General features: G+C 37.6%; 1 protein-coding gene across 3 annotated transcripts in view; it reads right to left on the reverse strand.

The window, feature by feature from the left end:
• Nucleotides 1–2459: 2459 nt before the first annotated feature.
• LOC131037521 (polynucleotide 5'-hydroxyl-kinase NOL9) overlaps nt 2460–25482 on the reverse strand; it is a 77116-nt gene continuing 54093 nt past the window's right edge. For 2 of the 3 annotated variants that reach the window (XM_057969678.2, XM_057969680.2), the window contains exons 7-10: nt 6205–6388; nt 5690–5798; nt 3155–3282; nt 2460–2741 (exon numbers count right to left, since the gene is read on the reverse strand). In XM_057969678.2, coding sequence (XP_057825661.2) covers nt 2616–2741; nt 3155–3282; nt 5690–5798; nt 6205–6388 — 547 coding nt within the window. In that variant the 3' untranslated portion in view covers nt 2460–2615. Of the gene's footprint in view, nt 2742–3154; nt 3283–5689; nt 5799–6204; nt 6389–25482 lie in introns of those variants that run through there. The other variant, XR_009104239.2, reaches the window with a different exon arrangement.

Here is a 25482-nt window from a genome sequence, read left to right on the forward strand (position 1 = left end):
ATACATCTCTTGCATTCATTGCATTCCATGAGACCGTATTTCTTTTAGACATTATGTCAAACAATTAACATGCTTTGGCAGTGCTTCTACATTCTGCATACTAGTCTACAAAAGCAGTCACAGAATATGGCAATTTTCATGGATTAGGTTCGAATTTAATTGAATTTCAAACTTTTATAAAAAGTTCAAATTCAGCCATAAAAAAAATTCTGCTAAAAAGTGGGCAGACAGCAGAATAACTTTTACAAAAACTACGAATGTGAAATAAAATAATCCAATACAATGACACTTTTGTATATAAAAGAAACGACAAGTTCCTAGAATAAGAGGGTGGTTTCCTGCATGCTAAGTTTGAATTCAACATGGTCCCCGGCTGTGGCTATATAAAGGCCGGACAGAAAATGATAAACTTGCAAACCCACATTGAACTATCACCTAGTTAAAAAATTCTTAGAGAAATGCAGGTGTCAAGTGCACTTCCTTCTGCAGGTTCAAAAGGGATTCCACTGCACATTGTATTAGGTATATCATATATGATCACTAGCATTACTGAAATTCCTATGTTTCTTATGGTTTATATTTTATAAATGTGCCATCTTTTATAATGACTTCAAATCTATTTAGCAATGTTAAGCTATTTGGATAATTTACTAGAAGTATACATATATTTAAAAATAAACAAAATTATATAAGGCGAATTTTATCCGATTTTTTTTTTTCAAATTTTTCCCTTGTCGAATTTCATCCGAATTTCATGGCTGTCGTATTCAAATTCGAATTCAAACCTTGTGACTTAGTTCACAACTAAAAGACTTGGTAAATTTCCTCTCTTCTTTATGCTTTGATGGTAGTCCATCATCAATCTGCAAGCTTCCACTAACTTCTAACTCTTCTCAGTTGCTGCACAGAAGGCGGCAAAATACAAGCTACCTTGCTTTAGATGAGAGGTTCAACACATCTTCCATCACCAATCTTCCTTCTCTATACTCACCTACACTCCCTTGCTTCTCCTTCCTTTACTCATCTCCTTCCCTTGCTCTGCGTTTTTAATCTTTTATTCTTGCAGTCATTCGATCCCCGTTCCAACACTCATATCACCACACAGGCAGAGTCTAACACTTAACTCCAATCTCTTTTGTCCTTTTTGCTTTCAATTCTCAACAAAGTGCTCTCTGTTTCAACACATGAGAGGAGAATGCTTGCCCATGCTGTCCTCTATCACCAGTCTCACCCAATTAATGGGTCCCCATGCCTTCATGTGGTGCACGTATTGGCACCATGTCTTTATCTTTCCCTATTGCCATTTTCCAATATTTTATTTTTTATTAATGTTTCACACCTGCACTATTCAGTAAGGGGGTCACTGACAGGGATGTGACAATATGTTGTTTGCTGTTTGGCACGTTGGCTCCAATGTGAATTGATGATGTTGATCTTTGGTTTACTCCGAATGCTTCTATCCTAGACTTGATAGATGGAAGAAGGTATTTGCAGAAGGCTTCACGCAGTAATCTCTGATGGATATGTGGATGCCAAATATTAATAATTAATATACTTCTCTTATATTCAAAATGGTAAATGTTTAGTTGTCCCCAAATAGGATCTCCTCAACACAAACGTAACTGTGACTGTTCAGCCTATATATATTTGTATATGAAATAGTAGCTCTGTATTGAATAAATGTGTGTTCGCTGTCTCTGTTTTCTATCAATGTAAACCTGCATGAATATAGATACTTGTACAAATATTCTTGTCACTTTTAGTGTGACTACATTTCTGATAATAACCTGATTGCTTGTCCTGGGTATGTGCTTTATAATCCTGCAGTTTAATCTGATGCTGCTCCTGATCAATAACCCCTTTGCTTATGCGTCCATTGCCTTGTAATTTGGTGGGCAATAAATCACCTTTTACTTCGCTGAGTGAAGGCTCTATTGAGCGCTTCCTAATCTGAATCAAATATATAAAAAACAAGCCTTCGATGATGTCTTGGTGAGACCACAAATCTCCCCTTTAAAATCCATCGAATGGATGTGATATGGGAATTTGTATCTCTTTAATGGACAGCCTCCTCAACAGCCACATCCCTTGCATTACATGGGCCGCTCCACTATTTAACTCATTTATTCCCACTTAATATTTCTTTCTTAATTCATTCCTCATTAATTCGTAAGTTCCTTTAATTGCCTCTCCTTCATTACGTATTCCTAGTGACCACTTAGTTACACATAGTATGGTATTATGTGATCACCATCCCGTGAGAGATGGATAGTGTAGAATAGGCTAGCATCCCATTTAAAAATCGGGAGGGTTATTTCAGTGAAACCCAAGGAACCATGTTGCTGGATTCTAACAATGACCGACCCAGTTTTAGTTCACCCTTCCAACAGCTTGGAATTAAGGGTGGGACTTGAAACATTTTACAACAACCACAATACCTTGACACATGACAACACGTATTCACAATTAATGATAACAATTATTATAAATTAAAATTAAGTCCACTTACAAGCACATTAAGGAAGTAAAAAACTTGGAATGCTACGCTCAAGCTGCTTTAAAGAGATTCCTCAAATTGATAATTTGGACTAAATTCAAAATAAATACAAGAACATTTACAGTGGAACAATAATCCTATCCATTTTTGTATCCCTTTGCTTGCCACCCTGTATAATAGCTGCACCAGTACCTTCTTTTGCTATCGCATTGGATGACATGTATGGATAAGTTAGACCTTGTGCCTGCAACAAAAGAGAATTAGTTAGCAATACAGCTAAACTTAATTCGATAGCAGACTACGATAAAATCCAAGACACTTGAATGTTATTAAGCTATCACTAAAAGACTGCCACAAATTTTCTGCTGAATAAAAAACCACAATGCTCACCATATATGCACCCAATATAATGCTTTATGCTTTGTAGTTACTTCAACTATTAATCATTGATTTATTAGTTCCAAATAAACAAAAACGATATTGAGTGATGATTCTGATGAATAACTGCTGCAGCTAATCCCAAAGTTCCCACACAAGATCATGATTGTACTTAAAGAAACCAAGGAAAAAAATCCAAACTAGAAACTTTATTTTATACAAGAAATGTCCAAACCTTTTTTGAAAAACTCGAATATAAATAAATAAAGTTGAAAATACCTGTAAGATTGACGTGGGGATTTCTATAAAGCCCTGCAAAAATATGTCCACATTCTGCAAAGTCCTTATTGGAACAGGGGTAATTACATGAAACAAACCCTTGAAAATATCTATTCCTCTCACAATACCTGCACATAAAATAACTCAACATCTTGAATCCTGAATTTATACAATTCAGATAAAGAAACTCCATTAGTGAAAAAACAGGAGCATAATTAAAAAAAATTGACTTTTCATAGTTTTTCTCTCCATTTCATGTTTAAGATTCCCTTGGCTAAAGGGAAAAATAAGGTATTTCCTGGTATTGTTTACATTTATTGTTCAGCAATTCTGGTTAGCAGGGGATTCAGACACTGCAATCTTCAAGCATGATGTTGAAACTTCAAGTAACAAAATATGGATGCAAAGGGAAGAAAAATATGATTATTGAAAACAGAACGCAACCGTTTTTAACTAGTAAAGAGATTACAGATGTTAACACTAACAGTAGTACTTAAAATGTGATGATTAATAAAGGGTTGAGAATGCTGAAGCAAAACAGATTGGTAACAACTATAGTCAATTCATAGCACCTTAAAGGATGGACTATTGCTAACAACTTGGTACAGGGGCATCCCCATGGATTGGGTATGGCTTGGAGACTCTAGGACATCTCCAAGACATCTAAGAGAGTCCCAAGAGTTTCCCAAACACCCCTGGGACTTCCAAGCATCCCCCACAAGAAAATGAAAGAGTCAAGGATTTTTAAAAATCAAAAACTAAAAGTGTTTTCGATCTACATGTCACAAACCCTAACCCTAATGGTCTATGGGCCCCATCCAAACCCTAAGCACTAACAAAAAACTTATAAATAGGCATCTAAGCCTCATCTCAAATCACTCCCTAAGTTTCAAAAATAGTAAGGACTTGGTGTGGCAAAAAAGAAAGTGATAAAATTGTGAAAGCTGGCATTCACTATGAAGGTTTGTGTGGTTTCAAAGGCCTTACTTTGTGCTTGGTGGTGAGGGCTCCACCCCTCAACCCTGCCATATATCACAACAGGGAACACACCACAGGTGATTGGGGATACTTTGGTCTCCAAAGGGACATCTCCAGTACCCTATGACACAGAATAGAGGTAGAAATAGAACCAGCAAGGGTCTTTACATATTGAATAGTAGTGTCGAAAACCTAATAAACCAAATGTGCACTATAGCATGTCACAAGTTTCACACCCTTAATTGGGATTTTCATGATACACCCCATGTGGCTGAAGATCTCAAGGCTAAAGCTGAAGATACCGCCATTCACAAGCATGGTACCAGGGATGAGTAATGTTTTCTCATCTGAGAAAGACATTTAAGTCCAACGGACTTCAAGAACACATCTAAATCAGCACAGAATTAGAGTGTTTTGTTTAATGACAAAAGCACTAGATACAACATGGCAGTGGTTACATTATTGAAATGGCAGTTTCTTGAGTGTCATAGTATTTTGGTATGTCATGATAGTTCAGTAGTGGCATGGCGATTTTGCATGTGGACTAGCAGCCATGTTGTATTGCTTGTAGCTATTTCAAACAAAAAACTCCACAATGGCCAAGATTTAGTGTCTCTTCCCATTCTGAGTGATTGGGGATACTTTGGTCTCCAAAGGCACATCTCCACTACCCTATGACACAGAATAGAGGTAGAAATAAAACATGTGGGAGAAGTACACGACTTGATGATTGTACGACTACGAATACATACTAATGAGTAGTCAGTTGTTCATAGTCGATGAGAACTCTATGGTTCCTGTAGCCTTTCCACACAGGAGACAATGGAGATTTTAACATGTAATGCTCCTTAGACTCTTTGTATTGGCCTCATTGCTGAAGGAAGGAATGGAAGCCGTGTAATTGCCCCTTCCAGTTGGCTTTCCCCTTTCCAGGTTAAAAACCATTGTGCCCTATGGCATATTTTAATTATTTCTAGTTGATTAAGGTTTTGCAAGTTATATCACTCAATCTAATGTAAATTCTGCTACTCTTAACACACTCATAAAACCACTACCATTTGAAGTTCATTCAAGTAGTCATAGAACAACTAAATAAGATCTGCATGATTTTATTGCAAGTAGAATTGTAGGGGAAATTTCAAAATCAATGATCCAGTATTTTGTCTACAAGAGACATCTACTCTGTTGTTTGTCTGGTCAATAATCTAAATGGCATATCCCTTATGTGGTGGTTTTTCTGCCCTGCTGACCTGCCCTGACTAGTCAATATACTGTATTTGGTTCTGAGTTTAATATAAACCCCTTACTTAGAGAAAATAAAAATAACGAAAGCTTTTAGACAAGGTATGGAGGGTATCAAGATCTTATCATGAGAAATAATACAAAAAGGAACAACTTCCCTGGTTCCCTTCCTCTTGCTTAATGCTTCCATATTTTCTAATTTACAAAAATGACTACAAATAGGAATAGAATAAAATCAAAAAAATAAAGATGTTGCATGTGCACAAGTAATCAGATCATACAAACTAATGATCTTCGAAAGGTTTCAAAACTTACCAAGCCCCACACAAACTGGTTGAGAAAATACATTTGAGCAGTTCTTAGAGCCAACTGCCAGACCTACAATGGTACCATTCAAGCTATAATATATTTCATTATCTGGTACCTAAAAACATTTTAAATGCATTGTTAGTAACATTCGGCGTGATTCACTAAATTTTCATCATGAAACCAGAACCAATTTTTCAAATTACTATATCTTTCCGAATACTGTAATCAACTTAAGGATGCAATGAGAATGTCAGGCACAAATTGTACTTCTCCAAGTAAATTCCACTTTTTATATTTAATCATTTTGCAAACTTACATAATTTGCACCTCCACAAAGTGCTTAAAAAAGCATCAAAGAAATTCTAAGGGCAAAGAAGAAGCTAGCACATTTTTCCATAACTTCAAAGCTTAAATTATGTAAAGCACAACAGTAAAGTTTTCAGATAGACATCCAGCAAGACAAATGCAATAGTTCACAACCAAATGAGTAAAAGCTTTCTCTAAAAAATAACTATATTAACCTGACAGTGGAGATGCACAATCTTTATCCTTTGTATGGCAACTTGGTAAGGAGGATGAGAAGCCAAGGCACGAGCAAGCTCTTTATATGTTTTGACACTTTCTGAACTTTCGCCAAAGCACTGCCTGAAGTATGCAATGATACGCAATTCCCGCATTTGACGACCATGTTTTTGTATCACAATTCTATAACACAACACATTATTATTCACATGTAATAAAATATGGTGATAAATGCACTAGGTATGACAATTTGAATTCTCCTATATTGACAATCTTGAGCATTCATTATATAATAAAGATCTTAACAAGTACAAACTACAAAACATAAGTTTCAAATTCAACTCACATTTCAGAGTGGGCAGGAAGCGCACACACACAAATATACAATTAACATATGCAATAAGATGTTTGTGTTGACATAAATTTGATCAAGCACACAAATGAATATATAGAAGCACAAAAACTACACTAGCATGATTAGTTTACTAGAATTGGACTTGTTTAAAAGATATGCTACTCCATTAGTAAGCCAACGATCAACTCAAGAATGATAATCAGTAAAGATTGTTCCAAATCAACTTTTATGCATATGAGTATTTGAGACTCTTTTATTTCCACAATCATCTTGACTGAAAGTTGATGATGAGGAACCTACAGAGGTTGTAAACCCAATGGTTCATCCAACCAGGCTTGCAAAACTCGGCGAGCAATTCAAAAACTCGCGAATAATCGCGATCCATAATGCCGCGCGAGTTAATCGCGGAAATACTCGGGCCGATTTTTTTATATACTCGCCGCGATTTTTTTGGCAAATAATCGCCGTTAATGGCCAAAACCCGCCCGAAACGCGGCACAAAATGCGAGAAAAACGCGACTTAAGTCGCAGGGAAAAAAAAAACCGAAGTCTTTATTCCATTTCGCGGCTCGCGCGACTCCGGAAGGCAATAAACGCCACGCGATTTGCATAGGGTTTGCATTTGCACACACGACCAGGTATCTTTTTGTATTGTTTTATTTCGAATACACAGTCATTTTGACTGTGTAATACACAGTCATTGTGTATTACACAGTCAAAATGACTGTATTGTTTGCATTTGCACGCACGACCAGGTATCTTTTTGTATTGTTTTATTTCGAATACACAGTCATTTTGACTGTGTAATACACAGTCATTTGAAATGACTGTGTATTACACAGTCAAAATGACTGTATTGTTTGCATTTGCACGCACGACCAGGTATCTTTTTGTATTGTTTTATTTCGAATGACTAAGACTGTGTAATACACAGTCATTTGACAATGACTGTGTATTACACAGTCTTAGTCATTTCAAATGACTGTGTATTACACAGTCACAGTCATTTCAAATGACTGTGTAATACACAATCATTAGTAATTACAATTTACAGTCATTTCAAATGACTGTGTATTACACAGTCATCAGTCATTTGAAATGACTGTGTAATACACAGTCATTTGAAAATGACTGTGTATTACACAGTCACAGTCATTTCAAATGACTGTGTAATACACAGTCATTTCAAAATGACTGTGTATTACATAGTCACAGTCATTTCAAATTTTCAAATGACTCTGTATTACACAGTCATCATTACACAATCACAGTCATTTCAATTTTCAAATGACTGTGTAATACACAGTCATTTCAAATTTTCAAATGACTGTGTATTACACAGTCATCATTACACAGTCACAGTCATTTCAAATGACTGTGTATTACACAGTCACAGTCATTTCAATTTTCAAATGACTGTGTAATACACAGTCATTTCAAATTTTCAAATGACTGTGTATTACACAGTCATCATTACACAGTCACAGTCATTTCAAATGACTGTGTATTACACATTCATTTTCAAATGACTGTGTATTGCACAGTCATCAGTCATTTGAAATGACTGTGTAATACACAATCATTTTCAAATGACTGATGACTGTGTAATACAGAGTCATTTTCAAATTTTGAAATGACTGTGTAATACATAGTCATTTTCAAATGACTGATGACTGTGTAATACATTAATCATTAATGTACATTGTAATTAATGACTGTGTATTACACAGTCAATTGTGAAATACTCATAGTCATTTGAAATGACTGTCAACTGTGTAATGTCAATGTGTATTAAAGTATTTCATTTAAATTTAAATTTGAAGTTAAAAACTTAAAAAAATACACAACCAATTAAAAATTTTAATTTTAGAGAGTCATCTATTAATAGATGACTGTAAATAAAATACAGTTATACAGTCATTGTAATTTTTGGATGTTTGTGATTTTTTTTGGTAACAATGTTATTTATCTCTAAATGTTGCCTCTCTTTTGCTAGGTTCTTTTCCACATCTTTTTGAAAGAAAATGGATTCAGCTTCTACAGTTAAAGTTGGTGGCAAAAAGAGAGACCCTTGTTGGAAACATGGGAGACCAGGTCCAAAACGAGGAGATGTTTTTTGCAACCATTGCAAAAAAATTGTAAAAGGTGGCATTAATAGGTTCAAATATCACCTTGCAAAAATTCAATGCCGAGATACCACAAGCTGTACGGAATGTACTGAAAAGGCTACGAGAGATGCAATAGCAACGCTTGAAGCATATGATCAAAGGAAGGCAACAAAAAAGAGAACAGTAGAGGCAATGGCAGCGCCAAGGGCAGATTTGAGTTCCATGGGGTCACATGCAGATGTGGGGACATCTGGTTCTTCCCTTGGGCCACGGATACGAGCAAAGGGAACTTTGGACAGCAACATGGAAAACTTCTTTATTCCACGTAACACTCCTGGTGCACAACCTGGATTGCTTGGCACTGCATGGAATAAAGAGGCTCACCAACAAGCCAAGGTGGCGTGTGCTAGATTTTTTATCTACAACGATGTTCCGTTCAATGCTATTTCTAGTCCATCTTGGGACCAATTGGTCACCGCGTTGACTGTGGCAGGTAAGGGGTTCAAATCCCCAAGCCGTTACGAGGTAAGTGGACCGTTATTGCAGGATGAGGTCCAAAACACTCATGCATTAGTGGAAGAGCAAAGGACTATTTGGGAAAAGAATGGCTGCACCATTCTTTCTGATGGATGGACAGATGGTAGGAACAGGACACTCATCAACTTTCTAGTTGCTTCAGGAGGACAGTTAGTATTTTTAAAATCAATTGATGCCTCCAATGAAGTGAAGAATGCGGAGACCTTGTGCAACATGTTGGATGAAGTGGTGATGGATGTGGGAGTGCAGAATGTCATCCAAGTTGTGACTGATAATGCAGCTGCATATGTGGCAGCCGGCAAACTTCTAATGGCTAGACATCCGACATTATTTTGGAGCCCTTGTGCTGCCCATTGTCTTGACTTGCTCCTTGAGGACATAGGGAAACTAAGTTGGGTAAAGAAAGTGGTTGAAGGTGGAAGGAATATCACCAAATACATCTACAATCACACATGGGTCCTGAATCTTATGAGAGAGCACACTGAAGGTAAGGATCTTGTGCGGTCGGGGGTCACACGCTTTGCTACCAATTTCCTCACCTTGCAGAGCATACTTGCTACATTGCCCAACCTGAAGCGGATGTTCATGAGTGAAAGATGGTTGGGGAGTCCTTATGCTACAAAGCTTGAAGCAGAGAAGGTTGTGATTGCCATTTTTGATACTAATTTTGCCAAGATAGTGGAGGAGATCATCAATGTAAGTTTTGAAACTTTAATTGATGATTTATTATTTAATTTTCTAATATTTCAATCTGCTGATTTTGTTAGATTTTTTATATCTAGGTGTCGGAACCGTTGGTGAGGGTGCTACGAATGGTGGATGGGGATCATAACTCCATGGGGTATCTATATGAGGCCATTGATAAGGCCAAAGAGGCGATTCAACACTTGTATGGGTCAAACAAGACCAAGTATGAACCCATATGGCGCATAATTGATCGGAGGTGGAACCATCAACTCCACCAACATATTCATGCTGCTGCCTACTTCTTGAATCCCAAGTTTTTTTACTCTCCGAGTTTCAGAGCAGATGCAGAGGTTAGAATTGGCCTTGACACATGCATTCGGAGATTAGTTGATGATGAGATCCTTCGAGACCTGATACTTGATGAGTTGCAGAGTTATAAGAAGGCCTTAGGGGAATTGTTTTCTTCACTTGATTGCAAACGTAGGAGAGCCACCTTACGACCAGGTAAAAAAAAACATATGTTTAATTTTTACCATTTATTTCTCTCTTTAAGATTATTGAAATCTTTACAAGTTATAAATCACATTTTGTATCCTTGCAGATTTGTGGTGGGAAGATTATGGTGCCACAACGCCTAATCTTCAAAAACTTGCCATCCGCATATTATCACAGCCTTGTAGTGCTTCTGGTTGTGAGCGCAACTGGAGTGTTTTTGAGAACATCCACACAAAAAAGCGCAATAGGTTGACTCAACAACGCTTGAATGATCTTGTCTATGTGCGGTACAACATTCGATTACATGAGAAGAAGGTGCTAGGGCAAGATTCACATGAAGCACTTGACTTGGATGACATTGATCCATATGCAGCAGAATGGGTTGCTTCTCCTGATGATGTTGATAATGATTTGGATCCATTCCTTACTAATGAGCAGCTGAGTGAGTTGGAGAGGGCAGGAGAGGAATGGGATGCGGAAGTGGCAGCACGTGAGGAGGAGCAGGAGGTTGATCATGCAGCAGAGGCACCTGTTAGTGTTGAGGATGTTGCCACTACTTCAGCACCACCCATCCAGCGGCCACAATCTGTTTTGAGCTTTAGTCGTAGACGCAATTTATGATTTCTTATTTTCATTGATACCAAACTTTGAACTTGATATGTAATCAGAATTTCAGAGGTTCTTGTTTTGTGGTCTATGACTCTATAACTCTATGAGACTGTCACTATGATACGTTGATATGTATTGAACTCTTATACATATGTTGCACTTGGTTTTTGGTTTATGCTATGATACTTGCATTTGTTGCTATGTATTACCAAAAAAATTTGATTTATATATCATGGAAATCATATATGTTATACAAATTTGGTGTAAATGTGTGTTTTTGAATTATATATAAAAAAAAAATGTATTTTCAAATGTTCGATAAAGTTGCCGAGTTTTGCCGAGTTTTGGCGAGTCCCGAGTTTTTAAAATTTTTTGGCCTTGCCGAGTTATTGCAAAATCCGAGTTTTTCATCTATGCATCCAACAACTAAATTCAATACTAGTTTCCACATACATCATAGCTATGCACAAACCCATCATTACTATAATTAAAACAGGCCACATTGTATGAAAGATAAGTGAGCTGCAAAATAACCAAAAAACTAGAATGACAACAACAGCACAGAAAAAAGGAATGAAAAGGTAGATGAATACACTAATATGTATGGATACATAGCAGAGTGCATTCATTTTGAAGATGAAAGGTAAGAAACATTACTGCATAACCTGTCTTAACAAGAATTGACAACAAGACATGAAGCAAACATTTATATTTGAAATATGAAAGAATAGCTTCATATAGTGGAAAATGAACCCATTGAATATGAAGTTTTGCTGCAGAGATAATTTTCCAATTGAAATTGGAATGAGTGAAAAAGGATCATTTGTGCAAGACAAGTGAGCTAATTACACTCAGATAACAGCATGCCAGTTACACCACCAATTAGAAAGCCCTCTAGGATGTAACAGATATTAGCTGATTGAATGATGAAAGATTTATTGGAAAACGGAAGCCTTTCAAATATGATTTTCTATGCTTGGCAAAGCCAAGCTTGCTTGTTTCTGTGAAGATATAACCTCCTTGCTCATTGAAGCTAGGTTTAGGCACTACCTATCCTTACTTTTATAGAGAGATCTTCCTTGTATTCATGTTGTTCACCTGTAATTCTGCTGAAGTGTTCTTATCTGAGAAAGGGTAGATGAATTTCTCAAATAAATGTCTGACACCTTTTAATAAGGATACAAAACCATAAATTTAATGCTGATTATTGATTTAATACCAAGAATAATGAAATACTAGTGTCAACACATGAATGTAATGGACTTTCCCAGCATGTAAAGTATCTCCTTCCATCTTTTCTGCTAAGAATAATGAAATACAAATTATAACACATGAATGTAATGGACTCTCCCACCATCTGAAGTATCTCCTTCCAACTGCAAATAAATCATGGCTTGGGAACTCATTTTTGTAAAGTTATCTCAATTTTAATTGAAGAACAAGTTATGAACTATGGATGCTATATACGGATATGAGGAATTATGTCAATATCTAATAAATCTGATTTTTATCTGCAGGTCTGAAGGAGAGAGATCATTTAATATTTTCTATATCTTCTCCAGATGAATTCAATTGGCATATATATCATTTAGGCAACCGGTCAATTGGTGTATTGACCGGTCATGCCTTTTAGGCATGACCGATCAATGCACCCATTGATCGGTGCCTTTACATTTATACCATTAACACAATGCTGATTATCGGTTCAAAAACCTTCGATAGCATATTGTAATATCATAATATAATGACTGATCTATTTAATGAATCGGTTCAGGTAAACATCGATGATTCAAAGTGCACGATGAATATAATCCAACCGGTGCATTTGTTAACCAATGTTTAATGCCAAATGAAGCGGTGTATTCATTAAACCGGATAACAAATATGCTCGATATAATTAAGCCCGATAACAAATGTGAATCGGTGCCAATGTTTATGCATCCGATAGCAAGTATGTATCGGCTAATTTAACCCGATGACTTAATGATAAGCAATGTTTGTACACTCCGATAATCATATGTAATATAAATCAGACACGAAGCATGTAGATGAATAACAGAACAAGGTTAGGAAGGTCTTATCTTGCATAAGCTACCATGCATTAACACTCTCTCTTAGCTTTGGAAGATAGATAAGGCAACCTGCATCACATTTCCTTTTCATAACTAAGATAATGTCAGTCAGCAAAAATCATTTATACATGAGAAGTATCATCAAGACATATGATACAAAATAGAAGAACATCACTTGAGCATGTGACATAAAGTATTATTTTAACATGTGATAAAAGTAAGAGAACCATCACCTGATCATGTGAGAAATCACCAAAACATGTGATCTGTAAGATTCATCAAGATATCACCTAACACATGATATCAGTATTACCTAACATGCAATACTTAAGGATAAGTCTATGAGAAAGGTTAGTTTCTCATCATATCCAAGTTGTGATAAGTGCAATAACATTTATAAATGTTTATCACAACATAGTCATGGCACATCCATGACTTACCAGAGATCCAACATGATCAATGGTTGAGATATCACCTACACGTGATATCAGTATTGCCTAACATGCAACACAAGGATAACCATATGAGAAGTGCTAAGTTCTCATCATATCCAAGTTGTGATAATGCAATAACATTTGTACAAATGTTGTATCACAACATAGTCATGGCACATCCATGACTTACCAGTGATCCAACATGATTACTGGTTTGACTATCATAAGATCGTCACCTTATGATGTCTATATACAAGTGTTCAGTATCTGAGAGATCGTCACCTCTTAGATATGAACACAGGTGGCAAGAAGCCAAGAGATAGTCCAAACATGACAAAGAAGTTTACACCTTAAACATCTTAAATATATGTAAGTATAGATTACAAAGCAGATTACCTTTCTATCATACCTAAACCCTTTCTGAAGTGATCAACCTTCACTCTGGAAAGTGGTTTGGTCAGAATATCTGCAGTCTGATCTCCTGTACACACATATTCTAACTTTATCACATTCCTGTCAACCATATCTCGTACATAGTGATATGGAATCTCAATATGTTTGGACCTGTCACGAAATACTGGATTTACAAAAAGTTTTATACAGCTTTGATTATCACACTGAATGACTGTAGGTTTCATAGGTTCCCCAAATAATCCCACGAGCAATTTCCTTAGCCATACTGCTTCTCGGGCAGCCATTGAAGCTGCAATATATTCAGCCTCTGTGGAACTCTGAGCTACTGAAGATTGTTTTCTGCTGATCCAGGATATCATGGCTGACCCTAAACTGAAGCAGCATACTGAAGTGCTCTTTCTGTCAGTCACACTGCCAGCCCAATCTGAATCTGTAAATCCATGTAGATCTATGTCAACCTTTTCATATTTAAGACCAAGCTTTAGGGTACCTTGTAGATATCTCATTATATGCTTTACTGCAACCAGGTGTATCTCCTTAGGTTCACACATGAACTGACTTAAGGCATTAACAGCATAGCAGATATCTAGCCTTGTATTTACTAGATACATTAGGGACCCAATTATCTGCCTGTATTGAGTGGGGTCAGTAGGTCTTGATTCTGCTGCTGCTTCTTTAAGTTTATGGAAGTTGGTTTCCATAGGAGAGGTCATGGGTCTGCAGTTTAGCATTCCAAATCTTGTCAATATGTCCAAGGTGTACTTCCCTTGGTTCAGTACAATATTATCAAAATTTTGCCATACTTCCAATCCTAGGAAGTAATGAAGAAGCCACAAGTCTTTCATATCAAATTCTGTGGATAGATCTTTCTTGCATTGATCTATTAGGTGATCATCTCCTGTAATTAATAAGTCATCAACATATAAAATTAATATTAACATATCACCTTTATTTCTTTTGAGGTAGAGATTAGGATCTGCATCATTCTTAGAGAAACCCAGCTTTGAGAGATAGGTGTCAATTCTTTCATACCAAACTCTGGGAGCCTGTTTGAGCCCATAAAGAGCTTTCTTGAGTCTACACACATGAGACTTTGCATCATGAATTTCAAACCCTTCAGGTTGCTCTAAGTAGACTTCTTCCACGATCTCGCCATTTAGGAATGTTGTCTTAACATCCATCTGATGTACCTTCCACCCCTTTGCTGCTGCAATGGCTAGGACAGCTCTTACTGATGTGTACCTGGCAACAGGTGCAAATGTTTCTTCGTAATCTATTCCTTCCTTCTGTGAGAACCCTCTAGCTACAAGTCTGGCCTTGTGTTTTTCAATACTGCCATTTGCAGCATGCTTGATTTTAAACAACCATTTAGAAGACACGACAGACTTCTTGGTTGGCCTAGGAACAATCTCCCAAACATCATTCTTCATAATGGACTGATATTCTTCAGTCATGGCATCTATCCATACTTGATGTTTGAGTGCATCTGAAACATTGTTAGGTTCAGCTTTAGAGAGATCATTCATAAGTGCAACATAGTTGATGAATTTATTAGGCCTCTTGCTTTCCCTGAAGGTTCCTGAAGGAGCAGCGAACTTCTGAGCTTCTGCTATAGTTTTGGTGGCCCATAGTGGTCTTTTCTTGCAATTATCTATAGGTGGGTCTTGTGTTTCACTTATAGTTTCCTCAAGATACTCCCTCTGAAGCTCAGGAGTAGGTTCTTCTTCTAGGTTAGGAGTAGGATTATGAATTTCAGGTTCTATTGTATTTTGGGCCCTTTTGAAGGCTAAATCTTCTTCGAAGATTACATCCCTACTGAGTTCAATATTTCTCTGCCCTTGTACATAGATTCTGTAGGCTTTAGAAGTTTCACTGTATCCTACAAGTATTCCCCTTTTTCCAGAGAGTTCTAGTTTTAGTCTTTTCTCTTTAGGTACATGAATATAGACCGGACACCCAAATATCCTAAGATGGCTGATATCTGGTTTTGTCTTGGTAAAGACTTCCTCGGGAGTTTTATCTTCAAGGTGTGAATGAGGACATCTATTTTGTATGTACACAGCAGTGTTAGTTGCTTCTGCCCAAAGGTTCAAGTTTAGATTTTGATCTAGTATCATGGCTTTGGCAGCTTCTACTATGGTCCTATTTTTCCTTTCAGCTACTCCATTTTGTTGTGGATTATAAGGTATTGTCAACTGCCTCTTAATCCCAGAATTCCTACAAAAGTCTTTAAATAGTCCTGATGTGTATTCCCCCCCATTGTCAGTTCTTAAGGTTTTAATTTTGTTTTCAGAGAGATTTTCTGTTAATGTTTTAAACTCTTTGAACCTACTTAGGATCTCTTCTGATTCTTTACATTTCAGAAAGTAGACCCACGTCTTCCTAGAGTAGTCATCAACAAAAATTACATAGCACAAAAATCCCCCTAGCGAGGGTATGGACATAGGTCCACATACATCAGAATGAATTAACTCCAAAACTTTGCTAGTTTTCCTAGTACTATTCTGAAATGCATTTTTGGTATTTTTACCTAAGGCACACCCTTTGCATGCCTCTGAATGATATTGCTTCAACTTAGGTAGACCTGTGACAAGGTTTCCTATGGTTGACAAAGCTCTATAATTCAGGTGGCCTAATCTCCTGTGCCATACTTCATTTGCATTAGTTGCTTCATGGATCAATGCTAGATTGGGCTCTGTACATAGCTCATACAAATAGCCTTGTCTTCGACCAATGACCTTAGCGTCTTTGATGGAGGATCTCTTTGGCCAAGCCAACACCTTGTTTTCCATGAAGGTCACTCTGTATCCTTGATCTTCTAGTGCTGATATGGAGATTAGATTTCTTTTGATGCCTGGAACATATAGTACTTCTTCAAGTCGTAGTGACATGCCTGTCTTCAGTTTGATGGTGCAGGTTCCAATTCCTCTGACTGGATGTGAAGAATCGTCTCCGATGGTTACTTCCTCATCATCTTTCTCTATCATGGAGTCTAGTATTTCTCTAAAGCCGGTGATGTGTCTGGATGAACCACTGTCGATCACCCATGAGTTAGATTTGTTTGAAGTATGGCTTGTAAGTGCTGAGTAGAGGACATAGTTCTCGGAGTCATTTTCTTTTCTAGATTTCCTCACTTTTGCAAATGTGGCTTGCTTCCCTTTCTCCGGACAGTTTGCAACATAGTGTCCGAATTTGTCACACCTATAACATTGAACATGTGATAGGTCTTTCTTAGAAGTGTTCTTGCCTTGTTTAGCTTTTCTTTTCCTGAATTGCTTCTTTTTGTACTTCTTATTGATGTTTGTATTTAGGACTTGCAAGTCTTCATCTATATTCTTCTGTTTTATTCCTACCTTGTTCAATCGGGATTCTTCTTGTAGACAGTCATCTCTTAGTCTTTCAAACTTAGGATATTTGGACCTTGCACTGATGCCTTGGACGAATGTGCTCCATCCACTAGGCAACCCATCTAAAGCAATGAGTGTTAGTTCTTTGCCTCGGATCTCATAGTCTAGAGTTGCAAGTTCATCTTTTAGAACTGATATCCGCATGAAGTAGGCGTTGATTGTCTCCCCTTTGTTCATGGTGATATGATTTATTTCTCGTTTTAGTGTTAGAGTACGACTTGCATTTGATATCTCAAATGTCCTTTCAAGTGCCTTGAACATTTTATAAGCCGTCTCCTGCTTTCTAATGATGGGCATTATATTATTTCTTACCCCATCCACTATTATTTTAATAGCCTTATCATTTCCCTTGATCCATGTGGATTTCTCGATTTCATCTTCGAGTTGTGCACTTTCAGTTTGGACATATGAATCAACTTTGTTTTCTCTTAAAATCATGTTGATTCTAAACTTCCAAGCTGAAAAATCTTCGCTACCTCCGAGTCTATCTTCGAATCTGATAGCGTTGGCCATTATGGAAATGTGATGTAGTTTGTAACTTAGTCCTTGAATTTTATCAAAATTGAATAGCCTAAGGTTCGATTACCTTGGCTCTGATACCATGTAAAGTTATCTCAATTTTAATTGAAGAACAAGTTATGAACTATGGATGCTATATACGGATATGAGGAATTATGTCAATATCTAATAAATCTGATTTTTATCTGCAGGTCTGAAGGAGAGAGATCATTTAATATTTTCTATATCTTCTCCAAATGAATTCAATTGGCATATATATCATTTAGGCAGCCGGTCAATTGGTGTATTGACCGGTCATGCCTTTTAGGCATGACCGATCAATGCACCCATTGATCGGTGCCTTTACATTTATACCATTAACACAATGCTGATTATCGGTTCAAAAACCTTCGATAGCATATTGTAATATCATAATATAATGACTGATCTATTTAATGAATCGGTTCAGATAAACATCGATGATTCAAAGTGCACGATGAATATAATCCAACCGGTGCATTTGTTAACCAATGTTTAATGCCAAAGGAAGCGGTGTATTCATTAAACCGGATAACAAATATGCTCGATATAATTAAGCCCGATAACAAATGTGAATCAATGCCAATGTTTATGCATCCGATAGCAAGTATGTATCGGCTAATTTAACCCAATGACTTAATGATAAGCAATGTTTGTACACTCCAATAATCATATGTAATATAAATCAGACACGAAGCATGTAGATGAATAACAGAACAAGGAAGGTTAGGAAGGTCTTATCTTGCATAAGCTACCATGCATTAACAATTTTGACAGCATAGGCTTGGAGGTTTTTTATTTGAGGGGGCAGATCAAGAAAAACCCAGCTGAGTTTCCTTTATCCAACAAACATATGCTAAACCAAGATTGGAAACAATGACCGCTCACTCTAGCAAGATGACTTGCATTGTATCAGTTCCATTGGTGAGAATTCATTGAAATAAGGGATTGTCTAGCATTAATTGTTAGATCAACCCCCACACCAAAGATCAAATGGAAATTTAAATGGAAAGAAACGAAGAGGGGTTTTTTTAGCAGAAAGGACATATGTAACACAATGAGTACAGTGACAGGCAATGAAAATAGAGGTGTAGAAAATCAATCGAAAGTGGAAACATCCGTCATGTAATTGGCTTCAAGAAAGGACACCAACATGCATTTATCAAAGAGCTGGTGGATCACATGAACAATGTAACCCAGAGAATGTGTGAAATTTGATAACGTGAAATTGATATTGTAATCCCCGGTTTGTTTGTTTTGTTGTCGCCACAAGCACCAAGATTTGAGTCAGTCATCTTTCAAGTGTGTAGCCAAGTTTAGTTAATTAGTTTGACTTGTATTTCTTGTAAAACAAAGGCAACCTCAATTTCCAATCATTCATGTCTGATCTTAAAAAAAATTAAATCATGCCCCTGGACACCCACAATAATGCCCAGCATGCCCTCAAACCCATCCAGATTGGATAAACTCAGAATGACAGCCATAATTAAACTTCTTTTACATATGTTGCAATGATTGTTTACATATATGTTTATCTGTAAAAAAAATCCTTAATTCAAATCCTTTTTATGTCAGCTTTGCTAAATCACACCTAGGAGCTATTATATGCACATAAAGGGGCTGCAATTAGCTCTTTGATTTGATTTAAAGGGACCGCAGGTAAGGATAGATGGCAGGGATCATAGCTACTGTTATGTACGAAATAATAGGAGATGAAATGGATTTTCTGTTGAGTCTCCAAATATTAACATCAATGTTTGAATTTTTATCTTTGATCTCATGTTTGAAAATGGAAAACAAATGCTGGCTATTCCTCTTCGTAAAAGGTGAAGTAGTTTAAGTGAGCTTTTTGCTAATGATAAACCAAGACATCTAAGATTCACAAACGAGATAACCATTGAGGTTGACAAAGCACATCTCAGTTGTAAATTAGCGACGAAATATAACTACCGGAACAGTAGGTCTCTAGTAGAGCAAGCAGGACATAAAGTTCATTTCAGAATTTCAAAGGTAGGTTTCTTAACATTTGAGCAGTTACTAAGGATTCAAATAATAATAGTAGTAAAGGGAAAGAGATCCACTATCCTCACTGAACACAACCATGGTTGTTTTTCATATGAATTAGATATATGCCACTTGGATTTCTATCAATGTGGTAGGTTTCTTAACATTTGAGCAGTTACTAAGGATTCAAATAATAATAGTAGTAAAGGGAAAGAGATCCACTATCCTCACTGAACACAACCATGGTTGTTTTTCATATGAATTAGATATATGCCACTTGGATTTCTATCAATGTTGGAGATGTGCTTTTCATGTTTAATAAAGCTCCTACTTGTTGTGACGTTTTCACACATCGCCCCATTGCAAATGGGGAACCCCACTTTTTCACTTTTTAGGGTAGATGTTTTTCTTAGGTTGTCTTAGTTTAGCAATAGTTTTCTAATTTTAGCCTTTTACTTGAGAGAGGATGCAATGCAATTTCCAGGTCGTGTCCAGGCATGAATTCCATGATGAGGGTTTGGGGTAAGAAATGTATGAAAAGAGTGAAACCAGGAATATCAGTTGTTTACCTTGTATTTCCGGAAGGAAATTCAAAGATAAAATCTTCATATGAGGGAGTCCGCCTCTCCATCCTTCCCTCCAGCCCATATCCTCCATCTCACATCCATATCCTTTACACCTTCCCTACCCATGGCATCCTTCATGCCTCTCTCCTCCCTTCTCCCTTCCTTCCATCTTTCCATCCTTCCTTTTGCCAATACGTCCTTGATCACCTTTCCATCACCCTTTCATCCACCCTTCTTTCCATCCTTCCCTTCATCCCTTATCCCTCCATCTTCCTTCATCTCCTTCCACCCTCCATCGTTCCTTCCCTCCTATCATCTATCCTTTCCATCCATCCTCCATCTTCCTTCTTACCTTCACCTACCTTCCCCTTCACCTTCCACTACTTCCTTATACCTACCACATCCCTCTCCACTTCACCTCCCAACATCCTCCTTTACCTTCCTTTGATTTTCACCTCCCAACTTCCCTTCCACTTCATCATCCTCCATCCCTTTACCACCCCAAAACCCCGATCCTATCCTAAGGCATATCCCTTCATTCTTCTCCTTTCATCCATCTGCCCTTCATTTCATTTTCATCTCCCTTTGCCCCGGCACCTTATCTCTCCACATCCTCCATCCCTTATACCCCCTTTCACCGCGGCATCCGATCACTTACCATCCCTTATACCTCCCACATCCCTTACCCCCCTTCATCCCTCAACACATCCTCCATTCCTTATACCCCCCTTTCCCCGACATCCTTGACACCCCCCTTCCTCCCAGCATATATTCCTTCTGCGTCCCTTCCACTCATCCCCTACACAACATCCTTTACACCCCCCTTCCATGTGGCACTTCATTTCTTCACATACTACACCCCTCTCTCCCTTGCGGCATATATTTCCTCCAACCTCCCTCACTTCTCTTCCACCTCGACATGTCTACATATGCATTGGCACCAACTAGAGGTAAAACATAGCCAACTTCTTATGGGAGACAAGTCAATTAAAATATGACCGTTGAAAGTCAAAAAGTAATAAAATAAAAACACCCCATCCAAGTCCGCTATGTGAAGGAACTATGCAAATCAAACACAAATGCCCATTTATGAGAGTAACAACATTTCATTTCCACCAAAAACAAATTTAATTAACTGATTGAAAGAAGAAATCAGTGCAAATTACAGCAGATTGATGGTGACATTAGAGAAAACCAGATCACAAGCAAATCAGTTCAAAGTAAATCAGCTGCAGATTAGGGACAAATCAGACCACAAGCCTTACATTTTCTGACCTGTGTTTGAACTTTCAGTCCTAAAGTGATCATTTCCATATTTTTGAAAGGCTTTAAGAAGTCAATTTCATGATTTAACACTGTAATATATTCTTTAGAAATTTACTCCTATTTTCCTCTTTTCGGGTATGGTTGCACAGAATTGACATCAAGAGGAAAGACAAGCTCGTTGGAGGACTCATAACTGTTGAAATTGTAGCTAGCTCGGATACCTATTTTATACACTTGTATTATCCTCTATGTAAATATGCCATTGGGCTGGACCCAAAATGTAACGTGAAAGTCATCTTAATAAGTTATTGGGCTAGACCCAAATGTAGTGTGATAAAGCAATACAATGTGTCATTGGGCTGGGCCCAAAATGTAACGTGCAAGAGCAATTAAACAACTATTGGGCTGGACCCAAATGTCCAACGTGGGAATATACAATAATAATATATTATTATTCATGCAAGCCGATCTGAGGGTAATTAGTGCCTAAGGTTGATAAATAGTACTCCAAGATGAAGTCATTTGAACACACAACACATTCATATGTTCCTATCTGCTCTCCTAGCAGCGATTCTCTCTAATGCGAACTTGTGCAAGGCGATTATGCAAGGTTGAATATAGCGAAGTTGTCAAAGTTCATCTCAAGGTATCTTGTGCAAATCAGATCCAGACTTCTGCTGCTTCACCTTATCATCTGCTGTTAATGAAGGGCTGCATCCATCACTGATTTCTTGAACTCCAATCTGAGATAAGTCTTGTAAACTATCCATATTTGAGATAATAGATATCACATTTAAAGGCTGGCTTTTTTCACCTCTAGGAGGGAGGTTTTCCCAGGGTATCGGTGTCTTGTGTTTTATTGCTATTACTGTTCTTGTGTCTTGTGTTTTATTACTGTTACTGCTTATACGCAGTCTGATTATAATCAAATTGATTAAATTAACATCTGATTGCTTTAAAATCAACATGGTATCAGAGCCAGGTCGAGGCTAGGAGCCCCAAGCACATGAGAGGTGTGGCTTAAGGGGGGGTGTTGGTGTTGGAAATAAGCCACACCTGGACCGACAATGGACTGGTCCAAGAGGGGCCAGTAGCTCAGTGATAGAGCACTCCAGCAGCGTATGGAAGGTCCTAGGTTCGAGTCCTAGCTGGTCCATGTCTCAACATGATATCAAAGCTTTAGGTTCATTCAAATAATCAGATTATTAGTTACTCTTCACTTTCAGTTTGTTGCTTTAGTTTTGCAAGATGGTTACAGGTCTGAAAGTAGAGGATAGACTTGAAGGTGCTCTCAATTTCACATCATGGAAGGTTCGTGTCCTCCTTGCTCTTGAAGAATTAAAGTTGTTACAGTTTGTCGAAGATATGGATCTGATTGAACCTTCGGATCCGGAAGAGCTAAAGCAATTCAAGAAGAATGCTCTCAAAGCAAAGAAGTTTCTTATTGATTCCGTGAAGGATCACCTTGTTCCAGTCATCACCAAATTGAAGACAGCCCGAGAGATGTTCAAACATCTAGAAGGGATATATGAGATCAACAACATCAGTCGGACACTCACATTGAGGCAGCAACTTCTTCAAGTCAAAATGTGCAAAGGAGATTCAGTCATGTCCTTCTTCATGAAAATTTCAGAATTGAAGGACCAACTCAGCGCCATTGGAAGCGAGGTTGTGGACAAGGATATTGTCATGATTGTGTTGAATGGTCTTCCCGACTCTTGGGATCCCTTCATTCAAAGCATAAGTGGAAGAGCTGAATTCCCTTCCTTCGATCACCTCCGGTCAGATTGTATTCAAGAGGAGTCTCGCCTAGCTGCCAAAGAAATGCATAAAGGCTCTCATGGAGGAGATCAACATGTGCTTGCATCTCAACATGTTAGAAGAAAGGGAGGCCATTGGAAGAAGAACAACTTCAAAAGAGATAGAGACTTCAAACCTCCAGCTTTTGATTCAAGGAAGAAGCCAAGGGATCTTTCACGTGTTCGTTGCTTCAGATGTGACAAGTTTGGACATTATGCCAAAGAATGTCAGAATTCGCCCATGCAAGGAGAGGCCAACCTGAATGAAGTTGCAAACTCAGAGGACAATGAAGACTACCTCTTCATTTCTGCCTTGTCTAGCAATGTGCCAACCGATAGTAACACTTGGTTAATCGACAGTGGTGCATCTAGGCACATCACGAGATATCGAGAGCATCTCTCAGACTTGATGGAGAAAGAGTCCAACCTTCATGTGGTAATTGGTGATGATGCTCAGTATTCGGTAAGAAGCTTTGGTAGCACTTCTTTAAATTTAGAATCTGGTATGTCTTTGCATCTTAGTGATATCTTATTTGTACCTGGAATTAAGAGGAATTTAATTTCTATTTCTGCTCTAGAAGATAAAAGTTATCAAATAGCATTTTCTGAGGGTAAAGTACTTGCATGGCCTAAGAAATCTACTATTAAATTTGCTCGTGTTATTGGAAATAGATATGACAGTTTGTATAAGCTTTCAGCTAACCCCATTCGAGCACTCATTCATGAAGCTCCTGAATCTAACGAGCTATGGCATAGAAGGCTCGGTCATCTTCACTATCAGACACTTCCTTCACTTGAAAAGATGGTTAAAGGTATGCCTAAACTTAATCAATCTCATGATGATGCTTGCAAAGGTTGTGCATTAGGTAAGAACACTAAAAGTCCATTTCATAAAAGTGAAAGTAGAGCTAAAGAAAAATTAGCACTTGTTCATTCTGATCTATGTGGACATATGTCTGTTCCTTCACCTAGTGGATTTCTATACTATGTTACATTTATAGATGATTTTTCTAGAAAGACTTGGATTTACTTTCTAAAATCTAAAGAATCTGATGAAGTGTTAAGGAGGTTTAATGAATTTAAAGCTCTAGCTAAAAATATGTCTGGCAAAAGAATTAAAGTGTTAAGATCTGACAATGGAAGTGAATACACCTCAAGTAGCTTCAATGACTTTTGTGTAGAAACAGGAATCAAGAGGGAGTTTTGTGTTCCCTACAATCCTCAGTAAAATGGTGTAGCTGAACGAAAGAATAGAACCATCGTTGAAGTTGCTAAAGCTATGATTCATGATCAAGATCTACAGACATTCTTATGGGCTGAAGCATCCAAGACCGTTGTGTACATTCAGAATAGATGTCCTCACTGTGTCCTGAAGAACATAACTCCCGAGGAAGCTTTCACAGGAGTCAAACCAGATATCAGTCACCTAAGGATCTTTGGGAGTCTTGTCTATGTTCATGTACCAAAGGAAAAGAGGACTAAGTTAGAACCTTTCGGGAAGAAGGGTATCCTTGTTGGGTGTAGTGAATCTTCCAAGGCATTTCGCATCTACATTCCTAGTCAAAGGTACATTGAGGTAAATAGAGATGTCACCTTTGAAGAAAATATTGCTTTCAAGAAATCTAAAGGTTCTCTTGTTGATAATGATAAAGAAGTTAATGATAGTCAAAATATGGATATTGATACTAACCCTGAGATTCAGAGGGAGCCTATTGAGCCTCCTGAACCTATTGAGCATGATGATCCTCCTGAGCCTCTGGTTCCAACTGATGGACCTAGAGAAATTGCAGTTAGCAAGAAAAGACCACTTTGGGTTAGAAGCACAATTCAAGATACAGAAAAGTTTGCAGCTCCTAGTGGCACTTTCAGATAAAGTAAGAGACCTCAGAAGCTCTCTAACTATGTTGCAATGATGTGCAACATCATTGAGGCTGAACCATCCAGCACAGAAGAAGCTATGAACCAGCAAGCTTGGAAGTTAGCTATG

Source organism: Cryptomeria japonica, chromosome 6 (genome assembly GCF_030272615.1).
Source record: "Cryptomeria japonica chromosome 6, Sugi_1.0, whole genome shotgun sequence".
NCBI lineage: Eukaryota > Viridiplantae > Streptophyta > Pinopsida > Cupressales > Cupressaceae > Cryptomeria > Cryptomeria japonica.